At 55.9% G+C, this 17,955-nt stretch overlaps 4 protein-coding genes across 4 annotated transcripts; 1 reads left to right on the top strand and 3 right to left on the bottom strand.

The window, feature by feature from the left end:
* Positions 1-387: 387 nt before the first annotated feature.
* E0L32_008406 (uncharacterized protein) lies at positions 388-2,861 on the bottom strand (the record flags this gene model as incomplete). Its single annotated transcript, XM_031143257.1, has 6 exons — positions 388-998; positions 1,105-1,432; positions 1,529-1,611; positions 1,702-2,375; positions 2,509-2,567; positions 2,670-2,861. The coding sequence occupies 6 exons, from the start codon at positions 2,859-2,861 to the stop codon at positions 388-390; spliced, it is 1,947 nt and encodes a 648-aa protein (XP_030992383.1).
* A 2,895-nt stretch (positions 2,862-5,756) lies between these two features.
* E0L32_008405 (uncharacterized protein) lies at positions 5,757-7,394 on the bottom strand (the record flags this gene model as incomplete). Its single annotated transcript, XM_031143256.1, has 3 exons — positions 5,757-6,847; positions 6,910-6,995; positions 7,054-7,394. 3 exons carry the CDS (start codon positions 7,392-7,394, stop codon positions 5,757-5,759), a joined length of 1,518 nt encoding a protein of 505 aa, XP_030992382.1.
* Positions 7,395-10,647: 3,253 nt separating this feature from the next.
* E0L32_008404 (uncharacterized protein) lies at positions 10,648-11,719 on the bottom strand (the record flags this gene model as incomplete). Its single annotated transcript, XM_031143255.1, has 3 exons — positions 10,648-10,820; positions 10,913-11,575; positions 11,656-11,719. 3 exons carry the CDS (start codon positions 11,717-11,719, stop codon positions 10,648-10,650), a joined length of 900 nt encoding a protein of 299 aa, XP_030992381.1.
* Positions 11,720-12,857: 1,138 nt separating this feature from the next.
* E0L32_008403 (uncharacterized protein) lies at positions 12,858-14,179 on the top strand (the record flags this gene model as incomplete). Its single annotated transcript, XM_031143254.1, has 4 exons — positions 12,858-12,977; positions 13,035-13,134; positions 13,303-13,881; positions 13,947-14,179. The coding sequence occupies 4 exons, from the start codon at positions 12,858-12,860 to the stop codon at positions 14,177-14,179; spliced, it is 1,032 nt and encodes a 343-aa protein (XP_030992380.1).
* Between the last annotated feature and the right edge of the window lie 3,776 nt (positions 14,180-17,955).

The following is a 17,955-nucleotide window of genomic DNA, read 5'->3' as shown; positions in this document are numbered from 1 at the left end:
AGCTTCCCGCCCTCGGTCCCATCGCTGCAGGCCCATCGGTTCTGTTGGAAAATCCAGGGAATTGTTCTGGCTGTATGTAAGTCAAGTCATGGTCCGCATGTCTCCTTTTATCGTCTGCCTCCACGAGGACCCCGAAAAGCAAGCAGTTCGGTTCATATGAATCCTTGGCTTGTTGAAGATTGTGAACGATAGATGCGATGACAGAACAGTGACCAAAGTCCGTTGTGTATTGCAAGTGCATTCATTCTTCAAAAAGATCTTCTATCCCTAACAATCTCGTCAACGGCTTCCTCCTCCTTGCAGTGACATGATCTCGCTGATGTTCACCAACCCATTACTTCCCTGGCCATTCTCTCTACTCTGAGTCATGACCGTATTACCCACCCCCTAGACCTGCTGCTCAGCGGGAACCCCCTGCTCCTGCCTCTTCTCAGCCTGCCTCACGGGCTCCATCGGCACACTGGTAGCCCCAGCCTCCGTCCCGCTCCCGCTCCCAGTCCCGGCCGCCGCCGCCGCCGCCGCCGCCTCCCCGTCCTGCCCGACGTGGCCCTGCAGCCTCTTGGCCACGTTGAGGTGCAGGAACTTCTCCATGTTGGGCACGATGAACGACGCCGCGATGAGGATGACCGAGAACGGGATCGTGCAGAAGAAGACGATCTTGAAGCTCTCCTGGTACGCCCTGCGGAGCGCCGCCGACACGGCCGCCAGCACCGCCGGGCTGGCCCCCGGCACGGCCGACAGGTCCCCCGAGGCGGCGATGCCCGCGAAGAGCGCCTTGAGCGACGACGCGGGCAGGCCCGCGCCCGTGGCCGCCGGCGCCACGTACGCGGGGATGTTCTCGCCGAGCTTGTTGTTGAGCACGTTGACGTACATGGCCTGCGCGACGGCGCCGCCCAGCGCGCGCAGCGAGCCCATGACGCCCGTCGCCAGGCCGATGTCCTGCGGCTCCCAGACGAGCGTGACGCCGGGGAAGGCGATGTTGTCGACGTAGCCGATGGCTGGGAGATGAGAAAAAGGAGCAAGGTTAGCTGATGCTGCACAGGGGGGGGAGGTCCAAGGGGGGGTCAAGGTCTGTTAAGTGTCAGAAGAAGAAGAAGAACGTACCGACCAGGCCCAAGACGCCAAACGCGATCGTCATGGAGTGGGTGTCGGGCGTGATGGCGGCCAGCGGCGTGAGGAAGGCCATGACCAGCACCGAGGCGATGATGGTCTGCAGCTTGACCTTGGGGATGTACGAGATGCCGAAGCCGCCCAGCACCTGGCCCAGGAGCACGCCGCCGCCCACCACCGAGCTCTGCCAGCCGATCTCCATGATGTCGGTCGTGTACAGCGTCGAGATGATCAGGGGCCACAGAATCGTAAGCGAGTAGTAGCTCATCGCGGCCACGGCCTGTTGAAAGAAAGGGGAGTTAGCACCAAAAGGGGGAAAAGTCTGTTGGGTGGTCATGTTGTCCGGAATTGCGCGTGGCGGTCGCGGAGAATGCTTCGTGGTGTATGGACGTTTGAAGGGAGAGGGACTAATACATACCGCAATCAGAACGATGCCGACAAAGCCCTTGTTCCTGAAGAGACGAGGGGGCATGAGCGGCTGCACCTTGCAGAACTTACCCTCTGTTGCGATGAAAACCACCGTGGTTAGCTATCCGTATTTCCAGAATGCCTGAGATGCCAGCCCAACACCCAAAAGGAAGGAACACTCACCCCAGACGACAAAAGCGGCCAGCGTCGCCAGCCCGATGAACAGCGTGCACAGCGTCTGCGCGCTGGCCCAGGGGTACGAGGTTCCGCCCCAGGACAGGCCGATGAGGAAGAGCACGCAGCCGGCGACGAAGAGGAAGATGCCCATAAAGTCGATCTCCTTGACGGCCTGCCACTTGGACTTGCCCGCGACGTGCAGCTGCTCGTACGAGGGCGGGTGGTAGAGGAACTGGTAGAGCACGAGGGTGACGGCGCTGAAGATGATGCCCAGGAAGTAGCTCCAGCGCCAGCGCGAGGCCGTGTTGTTGTAGAGGGCGCGCGCGATGACGGGGCCGAAGACGGCGAAGGGCATGCTGCTGAGGAAGATGAGCGTCACGACGGGCCCGCGGAACTTGTTGGGCACGAGCTCGCCCATGACGATGCCGAACGACAGCTGGCCCGCGGCCGCGAGCCCGTTGAAGAGGTTGGCCACGATGAGCATCTCGATGTTCTGCGCGCAGCCGCCGATGATGCAGCCGACGAGGCCCAGCCCCGTCGTGGCCTGGACCATCCACTTGCGGCCGAAGAGGTCCGACAGGCGGCCCACGAGCAGGAAGCCGATGCAGCTGCCCAGCGTCCAGACCGTGGCGACCCAGTTGATGTTGGGCGAGTTGCCCAGGTCGGCGTTGATGAGGGCTCTGTGTCGAGGCAAGCGGGTTTTTGCCTGTCAGCCCTTCATTCCATGATTTTCCCCATCATCACCACTTGTTGTCTTTCCACCATCAAGCGAGTCATAGGGGGGCAGGGAAGTGTTATCCAGGGGCCACCTACAGAGTGTTGGCAGGAAGAACCCATCCGAGATAGGCGCAGATACTGGCGAGGCATTGTGCCTGAAGCCCAGTCAGTCAGTCAGTCAGTCTCGACAATATCCAACTTATATAATAGGAGAGAGAGAGAGAGAGAGAGAGAGAACCGACGACGATGAAACTTACCGTCAGTGTCCCAATGAACTGCACACTCATAAAATACCCCAGAGGCATCTCCTCGAGGTCGCCGCCGACGGCCCTGGCATCGATATAATCGATAGTGCCATCGGCGTGCACGACCTTGGCGACATCGCGGTCGACGTGCTCGGCACCCGCCACCTTTGTCTCGCTGATCGATCTCTCGTCGGCCCCAGACATCTTTCCTTGTAAGCGAAAGAGCTCTCCTACGTCTTGTAAATATCCTGCCTGATACGATGGAGATGAATGCAGGAGAGTGGGTGTCGATCAGGGACGAGCTGTCAAGAGCCACGTGTGACAGGAAGGGGGGTCTGGGGGAGGAGTTCTTAAATGCCCCCCGAGCGTGCGGCTGCGAAGTGATGAAGAAGAAAGAGGAGGTTCCACGCAGGGTCCAGATCATCCGGCTGAAGCTGCGGGGACCAAACATACATGCAGGTCTGCCGAGAGGTAACCCCAAAGTATTGGCCAGCCTGCAGCTATCGCACGCATGCGTGTGCAGGAGTCTCTATCCAACAGCCAGTGCAGCGCCTCCTGCGAGTGTGGGAACCGAGAAAGGGATGGTGCATGGAACAACACTTCCCTCCTCCGCAAAAAGGAAAGACTGGTGTGTGTAACAGGTAGGCCAGCAACAAATTGACCCAGGACTGTGGGACACGACAGGTGCTCCGCAGACCGGGAGATGTTGGCCGTGGAGGTTTAGCGAAGGCCGGGCTTCTGCGCAGCCCAGCGTGCCAGCGTGCCAGCCCACCCGTCTCGTGGTGTGGGCGTCGACTAAAAGTCGAAAGCCGGGGCTACACGAGTAAGACTAGACTAACGGCAGAGGTCGCCCTGATTCAGAACCAGGAGAGTCAATCAAAACTTCGCGAGACGGCATCGCCTTTATTGGCTGCCTTCTCCACGTCCTACGCTCGAGCTCCGCTGAGGCGCCCATGTTCGGGGGAGAAACTGGGGTAAGAATGCGGGGATCGACCCGGGTGAAGCGGAGCGAGACTGGAAAATGACTTCCGGGTCGGCTCCGGGCGTTTTCTGGGGCTCGTATCCTGTGTGAAGTCGACAACGAAGACATGGCGAAGCTGTACGCGTTTGCATATATGAACTCGACTCGATTACACAAGACAAGATATCGACTATTCAGATAGAAAGCGCAATGTAAATGCGGACATCGATGGCCGAACACGGAGCGGCGTACGGGGTAGTAGAAGGGGTAGTAGAAAACCCAAGCCTTGGCCTCCGGCTAGGCTCAGGTTAGTTTTAGAGCAACATCCGGGAAATGCACCTGGTGCATCAATACCACGAGGCAGGTGTAGCCGAAATGTCAAAGGAGAGGAAGAGCCAAGGGAAAATCACAGCTGCAGGGTCCTGTCGTTGGCACGGCATTGCATTACGGCGTAGAACGATTCTCACTGTGAGAAGAGTCCCCCCCAAAAAAAACGCCAACTCACACTCAACTCTAGACACAGAGGCTTATTTCCTTACTTTGAGTTAAAAAGCGCGCCGAAAAGGAAACCCTGTACAATTACCGCGACAGTGGAAGACGCATTGTGCAATAGTGGCCACGACTCCGGGCCTTGTTGATATGGAAAACATCCTCCGCCGGAAAATCGAGAATATGTGGTCCTGATGATTCATCTCCTTGCGTCCGAACGCTGACTACAAGTCAGCAAGCCCCTTCATTGATTGCACACAGAATGGCGTCCGTTCGAAAAAGGTGGCTTCGAGGCGATCGTATGATATGTGCTGCCTGAGATGCCACCGGCCCGTGAATCTTGATTCAAGTTGTCCCCGATACCAGAGCCGATTCTCCTACACAAGTCGGCCAGGGCTTCAGACGGAATATGTCACCAGAGTGCAGGCCGGTCGTCTTTGAGGTCTAGGAACCTGTACGCTACGTAGTCTCGGAGCGCCAAAAAAAAAAAACCACACGGAAACTCGGCGTGCAAAGAAGGCACATATACCACCAGGAATTGTGATAACGAGACACAAGCTCACAGCTGAGAAACTTTATGTCCGACAAAGGACTCAGCTTGGCGCTTCCTGCAACGAAACAGGTTCTGCAAGCCACGGAGAATGCTGCTGGCTACCAAAACAACACACAAGAATAAGGGCCTGAGCGCGTTTCAGCCTCGGCCCCCAGCACTGGTCTAGGTAAGCTCCCCCTTTTTCCATCCCTCTGTTTGGACGCAGCATCTGCCACAGTGCCGTGCCACAGCCACTCCCCACAACCCACTGCTCCTCTTTTCCTGGTAAATTTGCACATCTTCCGCCCGAGGCATTAAAGATAGGAGCCAGGGGTGGGTTTGAGGTGCTGAGAATCAAGGGCCTGAAGCAGATCTAGATCCTCCTCGCAGCGAGAGGTTAATCTTGGCAGAACCCGCCTCGCATCTCTGCTGATCTGATCGGTTAGACATACTCCCCCAGCATTTTCGTTTCGAACAAGACCAAAAAAAGCAACACCGCAATCAACAAGAAGATCATCACGGAAAAGGCGGCAGGCAGTCAAGTCAAAGAGTGTTTGTAAAAACAAGAAAAAAAGGTTCTATTGAGCATTGCTAGAATGCGTCTCCCTCGTCCTTCCCCTCCCTTTCTGGCTATGCAAGAAAAGTTGGTATTTCCCCCAGACCACCACCAAACCAAGTAGTTTTGTTTTTCCCAACATAGCATAAACAAAGTATCGTAAATAAAAAGGAGGACAGAGAAATCTTGAGACGAGAAAAGAGTCTTTCTGCATTCACATGAGAAGCAGTGCCCGAGAGGCCAAGGGGACTCCCCCGCCGCCTTCCGGAGCCTCCAACAACAACATTAGACAAGAAGGCGGCCTGAACAACAACAAGGATAAGGAAAATTATGTGATGTACAACGAAAAAAGCCAGCCATTGGAACACAAGTGCTTGGTCTGACACATGATGACAAAGATCTATGAAAAAGGCCCAAGGATGACAAGAGACGGGGAGCACACTCTTTTCTTCCTTGCGTCAAAAAAGAGGCTTATCCATCTCTCGTCGATCCCACACTTTCTCGAGATAGTACCCTCCGTCAGTGAGAGAGATTGACAAAAGAGCCGTGCCGCTCTCAAGCTCATGCGCCGCCGGCCGCCCTGCAGGCCTCCTCCTGCTGGTTGCACTGCGCAACCGTGACGCCCTGCATCTTGCCGCCGTTGACGGCGTCCGCACAGGCGTTGTTCTGGATGGCGCAGGCGCGCTGGACAGCGGCCGCCTTGCCCACGAACGTGTTGCCGTTGACGCTGAAGGGGCGGGTGGCGTCCCCGGTGTCCTGGACCGCCGGGGCCGTTATTCCACCGAGGGCACCACCGGCACCGGCGCCGGCACCACCTGCGTTAGCGCCGGCGCCGCCCTTGCCCGTGTTCGCGGCTGCCGACGTGGCTGCGGCTGCAGCACTAGTTGCGACCTCGGCGGCCCCCGAATCCTTACCATCATTAGCAGACGTTGTCGGAGTAGCATCTGAAGCGGCCGCACTATTACCATTGCCTTTACCCTTTCCGAAGCCACCCTTGCCCTTGCCCCGGCCGCCGCCACCGTTATTCTTGCCTTGGTTGCCGCCGTTGTTCGCTGCGCCGTTGTTCTTCCCTTGGTTGCCGCCGTTGTTCTTCCCTTGGTTGCCACCGTTGTTTTTGCCCTGGTTGTTGTTGTTTTTGCCCTGGTTGTTGTTGTTGCCGCCGTTGTTGTTGCCGCCATTGTTGCCGCCGCCCTTGCCGACCGTGAAGTAGCGGCAGTCCTCCTGGGAGCCGCGCTGAGCGACAGGCATGAGGACAGGCTGGTGGTTGGAGGCACCGCTCATGGTGCAGACACGGTAGTTACCGGCAGGCAGACCACCAGTGACGGTAGCCTTGAGACCACCTTGGCCATCGCCGGCGTCGTTGATGCCCTTGAAGAAGACGAACGTGGAGGCATCGAGGGGCTGGTTGAAGGTGAAGCCGTTACCGGTGTCCTGAATGGTGACGTGAGTGTGGCCGATGACAGTGCCCTGGTTGCTCAGGTCCTGGGGGGCAGAGTAGTAGGTGTTCTGGGCGTTGGTGAACGAGCCGAGCTGCATGTTGGCGATCTTGACGGAGACATCAAAGTCCTGGTTGGCAGGCAGGTCCTGGAGCAGGCCGGGGCTGGTGATGACGGTCGAGACCATCTTGTCCTTGGCGGGGATCTTGCCCATAGCTGCGGCGTGTCAGTACCATACACTACACAGGAGGCGGTAGCGAGCAGGCTGCAGCACTTACGAATACCGTTGCAAGAGCCCGAGGTGACTTGGGCACCGTTGGTCAGGGTCTGGCCCGAGCAGAAGTTGATGAAGTTGGCGTTGTCGCTGCGAACTCAAGTTTAGCTGCCATCAAGAGTGCGCACTGGGATTCGGGGAAACTTACGTCTTGGAGTTGACCTGGCCGGCGGTCACATCACCCCCGTTCTGGCCGGTAGCGGCACTGGCGGTCTGCAGTGCGTTGGCAGCCAGGCAAGTGTTGGAAGCTCCGTTACCACCGTTGTTCCCGCCGTTGTTGTTATTGTTGTTCTTGCCCTGGTTGTTGTTGTTCTTGCCGCCTCCATTCCCTTTTCCTCGGTTTCCTCCGTTGCCCTTACCGCCGCCCTTGCCCTTGCCAAAGTTCTGCCGTGCCATTACTCTGGAGTTGCTAGGTGCTCGGTGGAGGGCGGTGGCCTCGCAGATGGCGCCCAGACCCATGAGGGCCACCAGAACGTGCTTCATCAACATCTTGGCTGGTGTGCGGGAAGAGTCGTCCTGTTGTCGTCGGAGTCGATTGTCTGAGATACAGTGCGATATGTATGCACCACGAGAATCGAATCGATAGCTGGTTCCAGACCGTTATCGTGATACGTAGAGAAAGGAATGGTCGCAGCCACTTGGTTTGAATGGAAATCAAAAAAGATAAGAGAAACACTATGCAATAGCCTTTCTTGAAGGGAACGAACGAATGAGACACATTCAGCGCAGCAAACGGAAACGGAATAGAAAGGAATGAAGAAGAAGCTTGCTCCAGAACAAGAAACTGGAGGAGAGGGAACAGATGAAATAGACAGAGCCAAGACTTCGGCGTACTTATACAGATGGGTGGTCGTTTCGACCAGGGCCCCGGAGCGCCAAGCTTTTGGCGACCACGCCCGATGCATCGCGAGGGTCCATGACAGGAGGATCTAGTCAGGAGGAAGCGACATGGATGGTGGGGTGCGGCGTAGGTGGCAGAGACAAGGCCGTGTCTGCACGGCGCCCAGACCTGATGCAGGGAGACGATGTACGGAGGTACTGCTGGAGCTCAGAGAGTGAAGGAAGCATCGTGTACTCCGTAGAACATGCAGAGTAACTAGCTCCGTAACAAGGTGTGCAGACCCTTGTTGCAGCCGTGGCATGGGGGATGATAATGGTGGAGAGAGAACAAGGTTGGCAGGTAGCGGAGATGACTGGGAGGCCCTGGTCGTCGCCAGAATCTACTTGCTCGGGGTGTGTGCCCGGGCACGAACGAGGGTGCCGAGGAGCCGCCTGGTACAGGGAAGAGACCAGGATCGAGCAAGAGAGCGGGATCTGTGATGTGTGCAGGAGGCGGGCGAGCGTGGTGGCCATCCAGGGCTTTGAGCGCCAGAAGATTGACGAGCTATGTCGATCTGTAGAGCACGAGGTTCCCGGACAAAGTACCAGGGACGACGTGCAACAGAGATGTCGCAGGCCTTGTGACAAGGGGCCATGGAGGGGATCCAAGAGGGATGCAGAGGACAGGCGCCCGAAGAAGCAATGCTGCTGCTGTGGGGAAGGATTTCCCGCGAGCAAGAAAGGCAGAGTGAATGCCTGGAGCTCGTGTCCCCGATTTGGGCTGGTCGTTCAGGCTGAAGAGCTGGCTGGACGTTGATGCGGCTTGAAATGTCACAGATCCAGGTGCGGGTCCCGCTGGCACCCCTGTTGCTCCCCTGTCCATCTCGAGATTGGCCAATGAGCAGGCACAGCAGCTGGGGTCTCTGGCCAGGCGGGTTTCGTCCCCAGGCGTCGATGAAGCAGGACGAGCCTCAAGAGACATCCACCCCCCTAATAAGCGCGGTCTGTTCGCGTCGCAGGGCCAACCAAGGAGTCCTTCCTCGGGCGGTGCAACCTGCCATTCTCAACTCCTCCTGCAATGCAATGACCGCCAGCGACGATCACTAAGCAGCGTGACAAAGTACCGAGCGACAGGCGCTCGAGGTAGTGCTACAGGGCGCCTAAATCTGATGCGCTCAACCCTGTGGTGATCTTGCCGTCTTCTTGCATCAACGGTAGAGGTTCTATCGCAGACACGGCTCAGTGATTTTAGAGGATTCGCACGATGATTCTCGCTTTGCACGGCAGATCATCAAGCGTTCCTTCTACCAGGAAACTCGAACATGGGAAATCAGCAAAGAGGCTGTGCTTGTATGTCTCCAAGGCATGAACCAAATCAAAGCAGCGAAGCCTCCTCCGGCCGAGGGCCCAAAAAGCATCATCGTGAGTCTGATGCCAGATGCCAAATTAACGTTAACTTTAGTCTCTCGTCGTCCCCAGTGCGCCCTTCCACCTTCGCACTGGACCTGCGATTGCACCGAGACTGTGGATTAGCTTCAGTCTCCCCGGCTTTTCCACATCCGAGATTCAGAGATCAGCTGGATCAGTTGCTGGTTTCGATAAGCTTCACCAACTGCCATGACCCTAAACGGGCCGGTGCCTCGAGAACGGGGGAACCAGATGAATGCCCCTTTCAATTTCTACCCTTGTCTCGTGTTTGAGGCTTGAGATGACGGGCTTTAGGTGGGTTTGGGAGGCTCCTCCAGCAGGGGACTCCAGCGGGGGCTCCAGCAGGGGACTGCCCGCTAGCGGCCTTGCCGCATTGAGCCTAGCCGCTGCAACCCCAGTGACTCTCAACAGCGTTGGTCATCATCGTCAGCACTTGAAATCAATGCTGAACGCATGCCTTCCTAGCCGAGCACCATGGATCGCTACACATCACTTTGCGCCATGGTGCATGATCGACAACCCTAGGGAAACTCACTGTGGCTGGTGTGTGTAAAAACCAGGCAAGTGTAAGCTGTGGCATTGAGCAGGATTAGTACTATGCTTCGTTTCTGGTGCCTAGCCTACCTAGTATCAACCTTTCTAACCATATCCGCAAGGTTATCAATCCTATTTCACAACAACTCGATTCAATCGGCAACGACTTCAGGCCAATTAAGCATACAAACCCAATCAGGACTAATCTTTCTTTCAGATTTTGATAGCTTTTCTACCAGGACTTGACAGGGCCGTCGACGAATGACATCAATGTGGCCTGTTTTATGCTTGTGCCAAGTCTTGATGGTGAAACGCAACAACCTCGTCAGCGCTGTTTTGAAAACAACGCCGTGACCACCAGGTAATCCAACATCCCGGATCTCACGTGCCGTCCACAAGGCTGGGGGACTACGCACCCCCGGTGGGCAAGAGATTCGTGCGCCTTTTCCTTTTCGAAACACTACTTCGTAATACGTAGTTACGCGGATGCGGTTGCCCTGCCCTGCTCCTCGAAGCCAGATAGAGAAGAAAGCGCTATGACCCGACCCATGGCCAGGGGAGGCCGCGTAGTCTTGCTCGCTTATATGCTTGTCCCATTTCAACATATCCACTGTCGCAGGAAATCTCCGCAGTGAGCGAGGGATTCCAAGGCTTGTCTTCCAGAGATTGCCACGCACTCCACGAAATGGTCCAGATCACGATGTGAAGCACTAGTACGGAGCCAAGGTCGGCCGCGCCGCTGGAACATTGGGACGAAAACGCCAAGACAGCCACGGTCATGATCCCCCTGGCCTCAGCCAGCCGGTAACCGAACCTCGTGGGATTGCGTTTGAGTTGATATACAAGCATCATGGAATCCTTCAGAGTAATCCACAGAGGCTTCTGTCGGCCTTCTTCAAGAGCCCGAGATAGAGAAAACGGCAGCCAGCTTTGATGGCACCACGGGCCGGCGGTACCCCCATCACAACTCATCCCCGGTCTCAGTAGCATCGATGCCTGCAACCATCAGATCTAGCCACGCCGCCAGTCGGAAGCCGGCCCTAGCAACTTGCAACTCTATCACCGGCGCGGCCTTCTCGTAGTAATCACCTCCGAGCTCCTGGCCTGCGATCTGGCTCGGGCCCTCGGGGAACACTGGTCAGATGAGAAGTCAGCCTCAACCGAGAACATATCACATAATACCTCGAGACTACCTAGGTAGGGTTTTATGTATGAAATCATCTTACCATGCGAGCAGACGTAGGCATTGCACTCCCTCGCCCACAGCAGCGCGCTCGCGATGGGGTCCTCGAGGTCCATGCCCTCGAGCCACGCCTTGCTCTCGGCGCGGTACTTGCCCGCGCGGATCTGGCCCGCGAGCTCGGTGGCCCAGCGCAGGGCGTCCTCGTAGATCCTGCGCCGGCGCGACCCGACGAGCTTCTCGGCGATGCTGCTGTCCCACACGTGGTGCAGGTTCCACTCGCGGCCGTCGAAGAGCACGTGGATGCCGTTGCCGCCGCGCGCCACGTCCTCGGTGTGCAGCGGCTGGTGGATGTCGCCCAGGAAGTGCACGACGAACTTGGCGGCCTGGGCGCGCTCCCAGTCGGCCAGCCCGGCCGTGTCCATGGCGCGCCGCGTGTAGTTCTGGATGGCCGTGACGACGCAGCCGCCGGCCTTGCAGTCGCGCTCGAGGTCGACGCTGCAGTTGGCCGGCGGGCTGTCCTTGGCGTCGATGAAGTGGAAGATGCCGCTGAAGCGGCCCCATTTGGTGTACCGCACCGAGTCGGCCCACGTCGCGATGTTGGCGAGGTAGTCGCCCGTGTCGTTGCGGAGGAGGCCCTGCAGGTAGGACTCGGTCCGCGGCGCGACGAAGCTGCTAGCTACGTAGGCGACGGTGATGTGGCCCAGACCTATCGCGGATGTCTCAGTACGGCTATCCCATTCTCGGAATTTCCACGTGGTTGATGACAATTCGGAATTGATGACATACTTCCCCAAGCTACTGCACCTGGTAGCGCAGCGCTGGCCCAGACAAGCGCAGTTGATAATCTCATGGTCGACTCGGCTCTCTGATGTGAATTGGCTCAAGCTTCAAATCCAAGGACTCAGCCCAACACTACGAATTATGTATCCAAGAAGTGCCTAGAGGAGCAACTAAATATTCCTTGAAGAAGATGGGAATTCAAAACTCTGCCAACTCATCCAGGCTCAACGCCGAGACATTGTCGGCGGGCTGAATATTGGGTCTCGCCAATCTATCCCTTGTAGTATTTGTTGTCAGAGAAACCCAGCTGACCTTGCTAGCCTATGAGCAGTCAGCAGGCGTGCACACATGTGACAACACACACACACACACACTCCGTCCAGCCTTGTTAGCACCGGATGATCAAAGTGAGGGAGGGATACAACAAAACAAATTCGAGGAGCTGATCAAGGCCAATGATGATTACCCTGCCGCCTTCTCCCAACGCAATGAGCAGATCCTGTTCTATTGCTAATTCGATAGGCTGCCATTTGTAAATAGCACTTGTGTGATTCGCGGTTGGCGCGATACGCGACGGGACTTGCGACACGGTCCAGCCATCTGATGACGGGGGCCCATCCGTCCATGGGTTCATTGGCTCGTCAAACAGCGGCGGGCTCGCATGTAACTCCCAGCTTTAGGTTCCCTACCTACTTCAGCACCTTTTCATAGCTGCATGTCTTGGTGCAACGGTGGCGCTGGTGCAGATATAGGCATGGCTTGACAGGTAACCGTACCGTCCCCATGTTGCATCCAGCATCTGGATCTGAACTACACAAACGGAAGCCAGATGACCGAAAGTTCAAGTTCTTGCGAGAGCAGACAGTCGAGGTCTGAAGTAAGGTAGTTCAATGGTTGGAGCTTCAGAGGTACCTACCCACAAGCTTCTCATGCGAGCCCCAATCCAACTCCGTCACTGCCCCACAACTTGCAAGGGACCTTATCTTGCACCTGCAGATAAGAAAACCTGCATCACCAATGAAGCAGCAGCTGACTCTTCAGTAGCACCACCATCCCCGCCTTCTCTTCCCCATGACCTGTGACTCCCGCCCACGATAACAAGGCTTGCCAATTGGATATATACGAGGAAGAGGAAGCCATAGGGCTCAATTGGCAATTCTCAGACCCCTTACATCTGCCCTCCGACATCCAACATCCCGCATCGCAGCATGGCCGCCGCTGTGTCTTTGTCGGCCATCCGCATCGCGGGGCTGGCTTCGCCTCCCGTCAACGAGGCATTGTCTGGGATATTTGGCAGCATTAGCTTAACGTCGTGGATATGTCTTTTGGTAGGTTGTCTCGAATGTTGCCTACGAAGAGAGCACAGCTACTGACCGACTTCGAAGCTGCCCCAGCTCATTACCAACTACAAATCGCAGAGCGCCGATGGGCTGTCGATGGCATTTCTCTTCGTCTGGATGGTTGGGGATATAGCCAACTTGATTGGTTAGTGCTGAGCCACGGGCCTTCCTTTTACGCTGTCCCGCATCTATATTGCTAGAAGGGAGTCGTTTAGGTGGTCGTACAATCGGCCGCCCGATCGATCGTCAGCTCAGACTATTGGATGATAGGTCGTGTCCTCGGACCTGCAAGGCTGACAGAATACTCTGACAGGCGCACTCTGCACTCACCTCGCCCCGACTGCAATTGCTCTCGCCTGCTACTTCTGCGTTGCCGACCTCGTCTTGATCGTTCAATGCCTTTACTACAACGCCAAGAATGCCCACCGAGCACGCAGACACCGATCGCAGCACCGCGGGCAAAACGGCGCCGCAGTCAATGACGAGGACGAGGACGGCGATGTGGAGGATGAGCCGCTTCTTCGCCGACGGAGGAGCTCCAGCATCGGCCTGCCCGGGTCGCACCGCCGCCATTCCACCCGGCGCTCCGAGTCCAATCTCGACCCGCTGACCCGCATCGTCACGGGCGAGGACGATACCCCCGACAGCAACCCCTGGCTGCACAACACCGTCAGCCTGCTGGCCGTGTGGGTGGTTGGCGCTGCGGGATACTATGCCTCGTACCACATGGGTGCTTGGGACGGGGCGCCCGAGGTCCCGGACCCGGAGATCCCCGAGTCGCAGACTGCGCTGGAGATTGTCGGCCTGGCTCTGGGGTACTTCAGCGCCGCGTGCTATCTGTGCGCTAGAATTCCTCAGATTGTCAAGAACTACCGTGAAAAGTCCTGCGAAGGTATGTGTGGTCCATACGAATGAATTTGGCAAGACGGGACAGCTTCGCTGACAGAAAAACGATAGGACTCGCTTTACTCTTCTTCCTGCTCTCGCTGACTGGTAACCTCACATATGGCGCCAGCCTGGTTGCATATGATCAGAGTGGTGATTACCTCCTGACTGCCCTGCCGTGGCTCCTGGGCTCCCTAGGAACCATTGTGGAGGACCTGGTCATCTTCTTCCAGTTCAGGCTCTACTCGCCCAGCAAGGAGCCGAAACCGCCCGCTCAGAGCACTGAGACCTATGGGACTGTCTAGTTCTCATCAGATATGGAGTCCCGTTGTTCATTTTCGGCCATTGGTCTTGGCTCGCTGTCCATTCCCATCATGTTACAAATGTCTACTTCTGCATCACGCATGGTCTGGAGTTCTGGAGCAAGGATGCTTTACAGTCTCTGTGTTATTGCTTCAAGTCAGTCTGTTACGTCTTTTTTTCCTGGTTGTATATAGGGAGGGTAAGAGTATTTTATGACCCGCGTTGGTTCCTGCATGTATTCCTGCACGTATTCCTGCATGGTCTGCTGGCAGTGAGTCGAGGGTCATCTCTTGAATGGCCGCCATGATGCAAGAAACCGGGTCCTTGAATATTCATTCGTAGTTGGAACAATTTTAGTTCTTTGCTCGCCTCCATTTGTAGTGATCCCTGGGCGAAAGAAGGCGAGGGCGGTGGTCTGCCTGCCGAGTCGCACCGAGTCCAAGCACGTGGAGCGCATTTGCGATTTGATAATGACCACGATCTGTATTATCTTGCTTTGGACAAAAATGACCGCGTTTGCCAATTCGTTCCGTGGCTTCCACGGGGTTTTCAATGGATATGATATGGTGTTGTTTGGGGTTGCATGAAGCCAGCCTCGCCGCGGCCCGAGACTACCTAAGCATACGAACATCTCTCAGCGAAACCTCCTCACAACCAGCACATACAGCCCAGATAAACTGGCGGTAGAGATATATGTTCTAATTATCTGCCCAAATGTACAGATCTTCGAATGGTCAGGGTCGGCGGTCTTCGATCTCTTGCAAAACCCACCGAGGTCGAGGGCAAAAACTGACATATATCGCCGTCCAGCAGCCGCAACTCTCTGTTTTGGGACATCAAAGTGGTATTATTTGGCTTTCTAGGTTTTCTCCTTTGGTTTTATTCTATTCTGGTGCTTCCTTTCCTGGTGGTCGGGGAGATATGATTTTTGGACGGTTCTGTCTGGAAAATGCTATTTTGATGTATGGTTTTAATAGAAAGTTCTGATCAAAGATATATAATATTGGAAAACACACAAAACATCACCAAAACAAGTCAAAACACCACAGAAAAGGCACACAGGAGCGATAGAGCAGTATATAAACCAGGGAATTACTTTAAATATAGGATAATCCTGGTGTATCATCCGTGGCTGGACATCGTCTTCATCCGCACCAGCACCCGCACCCGCACAACGTTGCTTCTCAGCAAGATCCCCTTAGAGAAACAGTCTGATATATTAAGCCAAACTGTCCTGCCCGAGTACATCCTTTTTTTTTTTTTTTAACAAGCATGGAAAGTGAGGCGAGAGGCACGGGTCGAGGTGCTGAGAATCTCTCCCACGTCCGTTCCGGCGGAGAGATGTTGCAATATCACGGAGCTGCCACCGGCACTTGCCGGCGGCTCACGGGGGACGCAACCCGTCCACGCCAGACTACCAACGAATCATAGGGGGCTACATAACGGCCGCAGCACAAGAACACTGGACAACAGGCCATCCCTTACCGGAATGATTTCTACGACAGGGCATACCTATAAACACACACCCTTTTGACCGCGAGAAGACATCAAAATTTCGGGCCACAATACTGCCAGACTCCAAGGTCCTGCTCGAGCCCTCCTCATTCAACCAATCGTACGAGTAGGTATTGAATCTGCCGATACCTGAGAAGCCCCCCCCCCCCCCCCCCCTCCCCCCCCCCCCCCCCCCCCCCCCCCCCCCCCGTAGGTGTCGTTTGTGTCATAGACCGAGCCTCAAGCCCAAAGGCGCAGCAGATAAGGACCGAACATCAGAGACAGTCAAGGGGAGATCTTGTCTGTTCGATCGCAAGAGCTGCCATGACTCGAGGCTTCCCTTCCTGCCCGACGGATCGTCGCCTTGGCCCAGAGCTTAGCTAGGTACAATCCGTCGCGGCAGGCAAAGCAAGAGAGTTGCAAGCAAAAATAGAACCGATTCAGAGACATGTTGGCCAGAGATAGGTAGTCCGTTTCTCACACCACACACTCTTTTACCCTTGTTGCTAGTGACAACTGCCTTGGATTTCGGCAGCGAGACATATCTCTTCCTCGGGGCAAAAAGCAGAGAGTCAGACAACAAAGACGATGGGCCGCCGGGGCAACGGTTACCCGGCAGCTCTCACACACACTGCCAACTCAGCTCAGCTCACCGTCTACTTCACCAAGGTGAATATTCCAAGCAAGCCAAGTTTCGTGAGGCTGTTGGAAGTGAGACAATACACTCTCTATTTTGGCGTGTTCGTCGCAGCAGAGACACACTTGGCATAAGTACTGTCTCTTGTTCTCCACCGCCAAATCGAGGCAGGCAGGAAGCAAAGCAGGAACAAGGCAACGGTGGGTTAGCCCATTTTGTGGACTCGGCCCCTTTGGGATAGCTAGCCATCCTACGCGCAGGGAATCGACACGAGGCGTCTGCTCGAAAGGGGGGGGAAGGGCGACTATTCTGGCAAAGGGGCCTCCACTGTATCCGTTGACGATTTCCTCCCTCCCCCTAAGATCTTGACAAGCGGGGCTTGTACGGGGGTTGGCTGAGGGAGGCGGAGGGCCATGCAAGATAAGGTTTCGCCAGGAGCTCCTCTCATCCATGGAGATACCCGATCATTGGCAGCCATACCTTATTCCGAAGTGCCACCAGCTCCAGAGCGTTTGGTTAACCGCCAGCCAGCCAGAAGGGAAGAAAAAGAGGACAGGCTGCGAAAAGAGAGCCAGAGGAGAATTGCAAATCTCGGGGTCCCAGCAACGAGGAGGGTTCCGCGTCGAGAAAGGTCCTGGCCCAAAGGGAGGGGGGAACCAAACCTCTCCCGTTTGCGCAAAGGGACCGCCCTTTTGCCTGCCCCTGGCCAGCCTCGCGTTGGAATGTCGCTCCATTCCCGGCCACACGCCGCTAACGACCGCTCATCTCACACTACAACACTGCTGTTGCGCGGCGCCCATGTCCGCGACATTCTTCAGCGATTGGCCAATCAGAGCTGCTGGCGCAGAGACAAGGTCTTGTCAACACAGAGTTCGCCGCTAGGTACAAGCGCATTCTGCTGGCTCATCTGGTTTGATCAAAGTCAAATCGCCTTTTCAAGAAGAGATCGACATCTCACGCTTGATGCTTAGATTGCCGGCTAGCCCAAGCTGCGCAGGAGATCCACCTCCATGAAGGAAAAGAGAGAGGCTTGAGAGCTTGAGAGGGCTGTTGTTCGAGCACTCTTTCTGGCCAGTGCCCGCTTCAATTGTTCGATCAACTGCACGCAGGCTTGGCAGGCAGATCTGCAGTGCCTATTCCTAGACCAAGCAGCACTTGCTCCGATGGACCAGGTCCACATCTGTTTGTGCAGCTCTTACACTCGAGACTCCTGGAGAGATACATGTACATGTAGGTATTGCCTATTGCAGACAGATGTGGAGGATGACGACATGTGGTGCTTGCCAATTCTGGGCAGTCCTGCCACGCTGCCTGGGCGCTTTGCCAGATTCAATGTAACTGCGCCAGGTGGCAATAAGTGGGCACCTACAGTTGGGAGCTTGTACCGCCGTACCTCGCAGCTGCAGCCCACCCAAGCCCAGCCTGACCAATCAGCGGCGCCCAATCCGCAGATGTCAGCATCAGCTAAGCTCCTGTCATCACCTTGTAAGTGAACCGCTTTCCAAACTCTTTGTCAGCACTGAACGACCACTCTAATACACCACCACATAAAAACTCTGTAAACTCTGTAAATGCTCATACAATGTTTACACAAGCATGAAAAATAACTTGGGAGAAAAAGAAAGAAGGAAACCGGTAGTATCTTCT

The sequence above is a fragment of the Thyridium curvatum genome, assembly GCF_004353045.1.
Source record: "Thyridium curvatum strain D216 chromosome Unknown NODE_55_length_292940_cov_83.935894, whole genome shotgun sequence".
NCBI lineage: Eukaryota > Fungi > Ascomycota > Sordariomycetes > Thyridiales > Thyridiaceae > Thyridium > Thyridium curvatum.
The sequence above is the reverse complement of the archived record's forward strand: the minus strand, read 5'-3'. Positions and strand labels throughout refer to the sequence as shown.